At 37.1% G+C, this 12019-nt stretch overlaps 1 protein-coding gene across 2 annotated transcripts in view; it reads right to left on the bottom strand.

Moving 5' to 3' along the window:
* Positions 1-6678: 6678 nt before the first annotated feature.
* flvcr2b (FLVCR heme transporter 2b) overlaps positions 6679-12019 on the bottom strand; it is a 32426-nt gene continuing 27085 nt past the window's right edge. The window contains exons 10-11 of one of the 2 annotated variants that reach the window (XR_005992856.1): positions 10624-10776; positions 6679-7347 (exon numbers count right to left, since the gene is read on the bottom strand). Coding sequence is in view for 1 of the 2 variants with exons in the window: in XM_041805511.1 (XP_041661445.1) it covers positions 7282-7347 (66 nt within the window). In the remaining variant the exon portion in view is untranslated. The remainder of the gene's footprint in view (positions 7348-10623; positions 10777-12019) is intronic. The other variant, XM_041805511.1, reaches the window with a different exon arrangement.

Below are 12019 nucleotides of genomic sequence, written 5' to 3'. Positions count from 1 at the left end.
AGGGCATGACATATGCATGAACAAACCTTAAATGGAAGAGTGCAGGAAAAGAAGTCAGGGAAAAACCAGTTCAAGAAAATCTGACCTCAAGATGGAAAAATACAAGGAATGATTATCGTAGTCAAACAACAATTATGATGGGAATTGCAAGATATGCAAAAACCTCCAACTTGGGACATTAGGAGATATAGCTATTGAAGTCTCCTGTGAATTCAGTGCAAAAACAGCTTTTTAAAGGACTTACAAGTCTCAATTTTTTTTTAATGCAGCTATGCTGTGCGAGGCATTTTCTTTTACTGTGTGCTTGTGTTCACAGCTCCCCCCGCTCTACTGGGTATGTGAGTGAATGTGCTGTAGATAGTCAGCACCATCAATCGGCTTCTGTTTGAACAGGCTCAGTGTGTCATGCTGTTCTCCGCCCTCCACATTTCTCCTTCTAATTCATGCTTCATGAGCCTATCTTCACTTCTGCACCAAGCCGTGCCATCAGCAAATTGAAGGTTTATTCCTCATTTCTAACTTGGCCTGCAATCTAGTCTCTTTACCTCATTTGACATAATCAGCATGCTGTTTTTCATCCCACCTTAGTAGACAACTAAATATAGTGTTTGAGATTCCAGCTGTGTATTTTAGGGTTTGGGGTTTGTGGCTGCAGAATAGATCATGGTGTGGAGAGTTGATAATATCTGTGAAGCGCCAGCTGGCAGATAGGATCAGCAACCATCAGGGCCATGACGTATTTGACCAACAGGCAACTCTTTTGCATAAGCATGCCATTGGTTTTACAGAGGTGAGTCACCCTTTGAGCTTACAAGTGAGGTGCGCCATTACCATCATGTGGTCATAATAATACTGGTAAAATAAAATATTTCACATTTGCTGCAAGTCCATTTACATCCATGTCAATAAAAGGGTGAATTAATGATAAAGCTGTGTACCACGTACTTTATTTATGCACTCTGGTGTCCTCTAAAGAAGCCATTTCTAAACTCTGGTTTGCCTCAGCCTTAGGCCATGTTTACACAACCCTTTTATCCATCAACGAGAAACTTTGACTGGTTTTTGGCTGTTGATTTTACAAGTGTTAGTTAGCTGTGAAAAGAAAGTTTTGACAACAGGTTTCACTTGAGACAATTTTGGTCTCTTTCATAACCAGATAATCTTCCTCACAGAAGCTTTAAAGCCAAACTTTGGATTTCTCCAGTGTAACATTAGTTGGTAAATGTCAGTATATGAGAGCAGGCTCACAGAAATGCCAGATAATTAAACCATAATAAATGAAAAAAAAAATAATTGTAAATAGACAATTCAACTATTTTATTAATTAGTACCTGAAATGTCCACCAGAGGGCCACAGACCAAACTTTGGGATTCCCCGCTGCAAAGAGATTGTTGGTTTCACTGCTAGTCTGTGTCTCACCAGGACATGATGAATGATATTGGTATGGCTAGTACAGTGGTTCTCAACCTTTTCGGCCCGCAACTCCCAAGACAAAGGTGCGGGAGACACCCCCACTGTATCTGAAGGTGGTTGAACACAGACATGCACAATCAAGAATAGTTGTGTGCAGACAAGGCCGTCCCTAAGGGGGAGAGGTTTCTGGGACCCAGCCAAACTGGGGGTCCATGGAGGTCAGCAAAACCATGGTCCATGGTGAAGTTAAGCTGTGAAAACCATATTTTATATTTGACCTGAATAATAACCACTCTTATCAAAGAAACAAATATCTTATTATTTATTCATTTGTGTAGTAACTAGCCTTCTTTGAATGAAAATAACCCATGCTAAAAACATAATTAAAATGAGTTAGAAATTGCTTAAATTGGTTAACAATGGAAAAAATGGTGGAAAGGGTGATAAAACTGGATTTTTTAAAATTAATGAGTTAAAAGTGGCAAAAATTAGAAGTGGAATAAATAACCAAAATGGGTTAAAATGGCATAAACGGGCACAAAAAGTGGTAAAAGGCGATTAAAAAGTAGCTGAAATGACTTTTAAGTGCAAAAAAAATTGGTGGAAATTACATGGACTGGGATGAAAAATTGATATAAACTGGCAAAAATGGATTAATTGTGGTTAAAATGGGCAAACATGAGTGTAAAGAATGGTTGATAGAGGCAACAATAGGCAGAAAGTGGCAAGAATTGGTTTAGAAGTGGCAAAAACAGGCAGAAAAAAGTGATAGAAAGGGTTTAAAATGGACAAATAGGTTTTAAGTGGCAAAAACTTGCTAAAATTGGCTAAATTGGTGTTAAAAGTGATTAAAAAAAGATTAACATTTGGTCAAATTGGTATAACGTGGCAACAGCGTAATTTAAAAATTATTCTTAGTTTTTTTTTTGTTTTGTTTTTTTTTAAGGCATCTGGTGGCTCCCTCTCAGTGTCTCGCAACCCCCAAGGGGGTTCCAACTCAAGGTTGAGAACCACTGGGCTAATATACTGAGTATAGAGTTGATTAGCTTGGCTTAGCATAGAGCCTTGCTGTTTATCACATAATACACCTACTTTAAGTATGTATTAAATATTAGTCATCTGAAGCTCAGCTGATCATCTTTAGCTGTATATCTAATGAAGAGTTTGTAATAAAGTTTTCTCCAGGTCTCAGGTATAACAAAGAAGGCACAACTGGAAAAACTGGAAGGAAAAAAAAAAAGTTGTTAACTTAAAATCAAAAGGTCACTGATTCACAATTTGACAAACTGTGATTCCCACAGTGTGGGCATTGAGTAAATTAAAAGTGGGCTTGCAGGTGTGAATTTACAATAAATGAAAAAATTTCAGTGTGTAGTGCATTTATTTAGACCAGGCCAAACTATGGCCCTGCAGCAAAATGCAGCCTGCAGACCATTTATGATTGGATTGCAGCAAATTTTCCAAGTAAAATAAAACATGGCCCACATTGAACATAAAGCTTGTGCTTAACTGTATTGTACTTGTTAGTTTCAGAATAAAAAGGGGCTACCATGCCGATTCTGTAAATAAACATTTTGACAGGAAGAAATTTATTGTTTTTGTGTGACTAAAACAGTACTGTAACATAACGGCAACCAAAAAAATTATAGTGTCTTGATTATACAGCCTTGATGGATTACAGCAGTAATAATGGCATTCCATTGGTACTGCTTTTTGTGAGGCCTGGGCTTGAGGCACTGCCAGGTCTACTTTGTGACAACTTCTCTTTGGCACATTTTTGGGTATGATTGACAAGACTGTGTGTCTGATGCTGAAACGCTCAGGATAGGAGGAGTCAGCTGCTTGATATGGGAATGAGAGCTGCGCCTTGATGGGGGCCTGGTGCGCTCTCCTGGACCTGATCCAGCTTACTGCAATGTTGGTGCCCAGGACCCGCTGGGCTGGTCCAGACACTGGGACGACTGCGTGCGTCATGGAGGGTGCAGCTGGTAGGATATCTGGAGAGATGGGGCATGGGCCTGGCACAGGCATGAACAGTGGCCATCAGGAGGCCAGAGCAGTACAGGATCAAGGTTGATGCTGTAAAGCGACATATGCTCCTATACCTGACCGGAATGGCATCCCAAGAAAAGAGCCAGTAGTAGCCAGGGCAGATCAGGGCCCCCTGAAATCTGACTGGCCTCCATAAAATCCTTAAAATAAGCCAATAACTAACCTTTTAGGCATACCCACTCACTAAGCATATCTTAACCCACATAAGATTGGTTTCACGCGTTTTGAAATCCTCAAGGTGAGGTATATGAAAGCGGCCTTAACATCCTCATGTATTTCTCTATGTGGCCTTCAGTGGAAAAAGTTTGGGCATCCCTGATTTAAAAATTGCTTAAAAAGTGCTCACGTCTTGATATTTCTTTACACTTTACATCAGATTGCTTAGAAATGAAAATTAATGTCAAACATGGTTTGCTAGCAAAATTAGTACTGTTAATACATTTCTGCATAGATCATTGATCAGAGTTGTGTGTTTAAAGGCTCAGCATTTTTGAGTTTTGGACAGGCTGCATTGGGTCTAGGACAATATTCAGACTCATTATGGATGAAACTGAAAGGATTTTTTTTCTGTAGGTGTGATTATTACAACCCATAGGGAGACTTGATCAACTTAATGTGAAAAAAAAAAGTTCATAAACTATCACCTGTTCAAAATTATCTTCAATCCCAAACGTGATCTGAAGGCTACAGCAGTTGGGGTCAGAGATCCCCTTCCAAGTGTACATTGTTAACCAACAGAGGGCGCTATTCACTAGTTAAAAAAAGAGTCCTGCAAAAGTTGTATTTTTATTTTATCAAATCTATTCATAGTGACCACATTTATATAGATTTTCAATTGTATTACATGGCATCATTGCATCCCTATTCATTATTTATACTGTATATGAACATACTATAATAAAACTGCAGGAACCCTAAAATAAGAGTTTATTTTCATGCTTCCCTGTGCTCTCTGTCATATGAGATCATGACATGGTGACAGTGTGTTTTGGTCTGTCAAAACAGCTCAACAAGTATGATGAAGACCTGTTGCCTCTGCAAGTCATTTCCATGCAACCTTGTCAACAAAATCTATGTGACAAATGTGAGGAGGAACAAGTGAGAGTCTTTGATTCAAACCTGTTGACCTCTTGCTTTTTGCATGTACAGTAACTTCTTCCGTGCAACGCTGCAAATGTCAGATGTACAAGTGGTCTTATTCAAACATCCATGCGCATGAGTGTTTGAGCAGGAGTCTGAGGTCACACCCGGCTCGTCCTCGTCACTCTGTGACCTTCCTGTCTACAGTTCATATGTTCCATCTTTAATAAAGGTCATAAAAAGAAGGAAACTGTTGTGTGAAATACACCAAAAACAGTGCTAGGACAACAAATGACTAAATATTTGGCGTTGCAGATGAAAAAATAAATTACTCTTTTTTTTTCTCTGAAACCAAAGGGTTCAGAATAATGGCTGTTGAACCAGTTCATTAAAATGAAGTGAGTTTGATAAGGGTGTAGAAAGTGGTGACTTTATGTCACCATCACAGCTGGATTTTGCATCAATGTCCAGTATTTCCACACATCCGTGTGTTAATGAACCTGTTGTAGCAGGAAAAAGTCAGGAGAGAAACATCCAATGAATGCCAGAGATCAGTCATTAGCTAACTAGAGAACAATGAGCTCATCAGAGAATCAGTCCAATGGGAACTGAGCTCTGGACCAAAGTCAGGATGATCTCATAACTGAGCCGCTCGTAGGCAGCTTTATCTCTTTTCACTCTGTTAATGCCAGTGAGAGATTTAACTCTTAGTTACTCTTAACATCTTGGCTTCATTCAGTCGAAGTGTCAGGAGTTAAAATGAACTGGACACTAAAAACAAAGATTGTCTTCTGTTTAACTCCAGTGTGCTCCTCATTTGAATCCTTCTGGATTGCCTGGTCCATTTTAAGAGTTAGGAATGCTTAAATATAACAATACTACCACCCAGTGGCCAAAAGAGGTAACACAGCTGTATGTTTGATAATAGGCTAACAAATAGAAAGAAACCCCTCTAGGATGAATTGTCATGAATTAGTCATTGTTTATAAGATATTAAGACACTCTTACATGCTTTAAACAGATAAGAGGTTGACATTTTTCAGTGGAAAGTACTCGATTTCATGAGACTGCTGTATTCAAAGTGTTTCCATTTGTAGAAGATTAGGGGTTTAACTTCTTCATGTTGTCCTCAGACTGCTATTTTTACAATGAGCTAATCCAGGCCCAGCTATTTAGAGAAACACTATGCACTGAGCAAGGTACCTTCAAAACTACAAATTGTGCTGCACGGCCCCGCTCTTTGTGAGGGACCCAGCATTGCTGCTTTGGTCATTATTTGTTGGTGAAAACGATTTGACTGATCGTGATTCACAATTTTAATTGAAGGAAAATTTTTCTGAAATTGTTCCACAATTTTTAGACCCAATTTTATGCAGATTTATGACTCTGCCTCTCTAAAATGCTCCTTTTAGACCCAGTCATGTTACTGACATGTTGTCAATTAACTGAATTGGTTGCAAAACGTTCCTGCAGCTGTTATTATTACCACTCACTTTAACAGCCTTTTGTTTCTCTGTGCCTCCTTTTTTGGTTTGCGTTGCTGCCATCAAATTCAAAATGAGCTAATATTTTTCATGAGATGGTAAAATGTTTCAACTTCAACATCTGATATGTTGTTTATGCTTTATTGTGAATAAAATCTGGGTTTATGAGATTAGAAAACTACTGCATTCTGTTTTTATTCACATTTTACACAGCGCCCCATCTTTTTTGGAATTGGGATTGTATTTGTAATATTGTATTTGTTCTCAGACAGATGCACCTTGACTTTATTCTAGCTGTCCTTAACATTTCTGGTGTTTTCCTCCTCTACACTGTGTCTTTATGCAGTTTTGTAGCTCAGTTAAAAAGTGCTATGACACTTTATCCACACCTTCCTGACAGATGACCGTGTCTTCAGAGAATGAAAAACTGCTGAAAAGGAAAAATGTGTTATCTTTATGTGTCTGAGATTGTAATCAGTGACATCGATGCTGTGACAAGAGATAAAAGTCACACTGAGTGCGATAAGTGACCCCTGACTTGCTGTAGGTGTGGTTCCTCTGGGTTTACAGAGTTTTAGTTGTGGCTTCCTGTCAGGTAGTTTACCCAGTGATATGCAGTTATGTCAGCATTAAAACAAATCACATATGAAACTTTAAAAAACAGTTTTATTTCATGTTAAATAGGTAAACATGAACAGTGTTACAAATAAAATTCACAACTGTGTTTCATTAATATTTTATCCCTTTCTGTGTTCTGCCATGGATTAGAAATCCTTTAATGCAATGCTGCATAAATGATTCTTCAACTAAAGTCAATTCTACAAATGCTGACACTGTACTTACATGGTTAACTTTGTCATGACAACTATAGCGTTGATGGTAAATACATATATATATATAATCAGGCTTTAAAAATACTGATGGGTAAAATTGACAAGGAATAAACAGAAAATTTTACAAATTAGTCTCACAAGTTCAGTGTGAGTATTTACTCATTCACAGTATCATAGAAAAATATTTCTAAACATTTAACTTCAACCTTCAAAATTGTGCATCAAACATCTGATTCATTATGTGTTTCAGATTTTTTTTCTTTCTTATAAATATTTATTACAACAATTTACACTGAACTCTTCTCAGGAGGGAATTAAATTGGACAACTTCCTGATTGTGTTGTTCTGAGTTACTATGTAACAAGAATGAGGTCATGGACATGTTCAAGGCTTTAAAGTTGGAGCGTGTCTGTGTGGTCTAAAACTTGGCTTGTCTGATAACAGGAGGTTCCACCAGGCTCCCACTGGGGCAGTCCGAGGGTCCCTATGGTTCAAAACATGCTTGTTTATTCAACACAATCAGTATTTTGTCATAAAAACATGTGCTCAGTTCAATGTCACGGCTCACTTTTTTCTGTCAGTGTGCTCCAGATTTACATACAGATAACATTCAAGATAACCTTCGGCTGAGGGTTGGACAAGTAAATATTTCCATTGATTTTACTGCATTATCTTTCCTGTACTTTGATCTTTATTTGGAAATAAAAAAAAAAAAAACCCTGAAAAAATTTTTGAAGCAAAAGTTTGAAAATCAGCAAAAATTCCTCAAATATGATAATTTAAATGCTATTGCTTATCCTTTAGCTTTAGTAGCAATATGACAGTATAAGTTAATTCTTTGATCCATTTATTGACTTGATTAGATTTTCTTTCTTAACTAGGACGGTAACTATGCCCCAGACTCAGAATTCGTTATGTATAGTGGTGTAACTCTGCCTGCATGAGTGGATTGATCCTAATTCATGCCCAGCATATTTTTATCAATTCGCACAGGAAATGATAAACAACCTCTGTTATTGTCTGCTCTTGCATATTACACCTAAAATAGTTTTTTTGTATGTGACTCTAAGGTCAGCTGCTTGACCTCTGGTAATAAAGACTTAGATGAAATTTGTGACCAGGGAGGCAAGCTGATAGAAAACAACAATTTTTGCTGCTATAACTAATATTTTTTACTAAAACAACCAATGAAGGCAAAAAATAGTTAAGCAGAGGCAGAATAAAGCAAGTCATGCTAAGAAAAGAGATTGCAGTGTACTACTTAATGATGAGCATTGGAGAGGATTTAGAAGTGAGTGTGCTCCATATACAGTGCCTATAAAAAGTATTCACCCTCTTGGATGTTTTACACTGTCATTGATTTCATAAATCAATCGTGGTCAATATAATTTGGCATTTTCCCCCCCAGAAATACAAAAAATCCTCTTTGATATCAAAGTGAAAATAGATTTCTATTAAGTACTGCATAAATATTCATCCCCTTAAAAGTGAATGGCCTAGTTCAACAGAGGTCCAGCCCATTGGTGCTTGTAGCTTCACAGTTGGTGAAATGGGATTATCTGAGTGCAGTAAATGTGTCTCAAATGATTATAGTACAAAGACACCTGTGTCTAGAAGGTCCAGTCACTGGTTAATCAGTATTCCTTGCTACCATTACACCATGAAGACAAAAGAACACTCCAGGAAACTCACAGAAAAGGTTATTGAAATGTATAAGTCAGGGGATGGATACAAAATACCAAGGCACTGAACATCCCCAAGTTTGGAGTTAAACCAATCATCAAGAAATGGAAGGAATATGGTACATGTGTTAATCGTCCTAGATCAGGCCGTCCAAGAAGACTAGTGAGAGAGGCTACCAGCTTACCCCTGACTACTCTGAGGAGTTATAAGTTTCAGCAGCTGAGATGGGAGAGACTCTGCATACAACTGTTACCCAGGTTCTTCACCACTCAAAGCTTTATGGCAGAGGGGCAAAGAGAAAGCTATTGTTAATGAAACTCATTAAATCTTGACTAGAGTTCACCAAAAGGCATGTGGGAGACTCCATGGTCCAGGAAAGTTCTTTGATCTGTTGAAACAATGGTGCTTTTTGACCATCAAACAAAACGCTATGTTAAGTGGACACCAAACACTGCAAATCACCACAAACACATAATCGCCACAGTGTAGCACTATGGTGGCAGCATCATGCTGTGGGGATGCTTCTCTGCAACTGGTCCTGGAAGACTTGTAATGGCAGAAGGTAAAATGAATGAGGTAAAATATAAGAAACAACCTGAAGGACAATTTTATTCAGTCTGCGAGAGAAATACAGCTTGGGAGAAGATTTATTTTCCAGCAAGACACTGGCCCGATGCATACAGCGAAAGCTACACAGAAATGGTTTAAAGACAACAAGGTGAATGTTCTGGAGCAAGTCCAGACTCAGACCTCAAACCAATAGAGACCTGATCACACCTGATCCCTGTGCAACCATGAGCAGTTTCACTTTGTCATTAAAGATGTTTTTTTAAAAAAAGAAAAAAAAAAAAAATGAAATGACCCATGATTGATTTATAAAATCACTAAAGGGGTAAAACTTTCATGGAGGAGAATACTTTTTATAGGCACTGTACCTGGGTTTACTCTGCATACACCACTGGATACATATCCTGTTATAAGGCACCAAGATTGTTTTATCCCATTTTTTTTTTTTGCATTTTTGTAGAGACATTAATTGAATTTAAAAATCGGTATGTTAATGTTACATTTCATTTCCAATTACTGACACTACAAAAGTCAAATACACCTTTACCTTATTTTTCTTATTATTTTTCAGTTTTGAGGTGCTATAGGTAATAGGAAAATGGGTAACCTTTAGGGATGATATGAAAAATATATATAATTTTTTTTTCCATTGATTTCTTTCATTAAAAATACTTGGTTTCTTCATGACTGTATTAGGATTTTTATTGCACGATATTGTGTATTGTAATTCTAATGACATCAAAAACTTGTTGGGAGAAGTTAAAGGAGGAAAGAAAACTAAAATCTCTTTAAGGACCTTTTTCATAGCTGATATTTTGATTTGTCACTAATGTTCGAGTACAGGTGTTACTAACGATGATTAACAATGCCAACAACTATGCTAACTATGAGGAAACACGGTGTTAAAAGTCTCAATATTAGGATTCTGACACTGAAGCAGGAAATGGAAATAAGCCATCATTCAGTCTATCATTTACTGTTTTGAATACATGTCAAAATATCCTCATTAAATTAACCCTGGCTATAAAAACAGAACTGATAAATGGATGAGTATTCAAGGGTGCAGTTTGGAACAACCAGTTCTCAAATGTGTCTGCAAAGCAACAAAGATCAAAAATCTAACACAGCACTAACATTTACAGTTTGAATCAGTCACCTATCAACACCATAAACTAATCTATGGAGATAGTAATCCAGATACACTCCCATATCAATGTAACACTAAAATATGTTTATCATCATGGTTATCTTTAAAGAGAAATCATCTGCATAGCCTGTGATTGGATCAATTTAGTCCTGAGATTGTGCCACTTTAACTTCAATTCAGTTGAAATTTAAATTAATGTATAAAATCACAAGCTGAAAAACTGATTAATGTCTACATGTATGATGTGATATTTTTCATTGGAATCATCAAAAATTTGACAAAGACTCTGTAAAAGCAGGCTAAAAGTGAAACTGTGCAGCAGGTGATTACCAGCAGTGTGTGCTGATTGCTCAGTGCTCCTACCTTTGTCCATCTGTGTGTTGAGCTAAGATTTGAGCAGATTTTTTTTTATGTGGAAGCAGAAAGGTTTAGTGATCAGGCTTGAGAAGGAGGAGTCTGCGGCGTGGAGATTAGTGCAGTGGCTCCATAGTCCTGTCCCGACATCTGCCCCTCCGCCTAAAACAACAGCTACTGATCACTTTTAATTCACCATTTATAAAGTGGTAAGTTTCCAGTCTGTGGCAAAACTGACTGAATGAAAAATGCATATCAACTGTGATTAAAGTCACTTATATTCTGTTGAAGTTTAAACCAAATCCAGCATGTATATAATAGTTAAAGGGAATGTTTTTCATATTAACAATTATGTCTTCTGTTAATAGTTCCATCTTATTTCAGTTGGAGAGTTAGACAAGAACATTGTGCCCATTGTTTCCTCTAAGGCAGAGTGTCAAACTCAAGGCCCAGGGGCCAAATCCGGCCCATGGTACAGTTTTATCCGGCCCACAAGATCATACAATCTTTCTATTATAACTGGCCCAGCAGTATGAGGTCTGCAGAATTCCTCCAGTAGACTGAACCTTGATCATTTAAAGTATCCTTGTTAAATTATAAAAATCTGACAAAGTAAAGAGTAAAAGTAGTTAAATAAAAAGTCAGGAAGGTGGGAAAATAAATTAATGTTCTTATTTCATATTTTCAATTTTGCATCTCGCAATTCTGACTTAAACTTATGATTTTGACTTTTTTCATGTTTTGACCTTCAAGATTCAAAATTTAAAATTCTAAGTCATATTTTTACCTTTTAAACTTGTGATTTTGACTTTCTCTCTCATGTATTTGCTTTTTAAAAACATTATTTTGCCTTTAAATTCTGTATTTTAACCTTTGAACTATTAAGTTTGACTTTTTATCTCAGACTTCGAGACTTAAAAACTTATCATTTTTATTTTTTTTCATCACAGAATGATTTGTTAACAGTGTTATTTATATTTTAATATATTTCACTAATGGTGAAAGTGAGGTTGATGGTTGTTTAAATATAGACCTTGTCAGGCTCTTAGGTTAGGCCTGAATTCAGAATCTGGGATTGACTTTCACACTCTTGGCCTAAATAGTCCAGCCCTCAGGACCTCTCATTGGAGCAAATCTGGACCCGGACTCAATATGAGTTTGACACCCCTGCTCTAAGGTGTTTAATTGGATATAATGGATCAATATCTGACACTGATTTAGTTCTCCTTTTGTTGTTAATGACTTGGTCTAGTCTCTGGTTCTGTCACTGCTCTTGATCAGTGCTATTTATGAAAATAAATGCACTCTAATAACAGGTACATTTTACACGCTGGCTATTTTAGATATATAAATAATAATGGATGGACATGAGAGTGGTGCCAATATCCTTGTCAAACTCCTGAGT

The sequence above is a fragment of the Cheilinus undulatus genome, linkage group 14 (genome assembly GCF_018320785.1).
Source record: "Cheilinus undulatus linkage group 14, ASM1832078v1, whole genome shotgun sequence".
NCBI lineage: Eukaryota > Metazoa > Chordata > Actinopteri > Labriformes > Labridae > Cheilinus > Cheilinus undulatus.
This window is presented reverse-complemented; position numbering and strand designations above follow the sequence as displayed.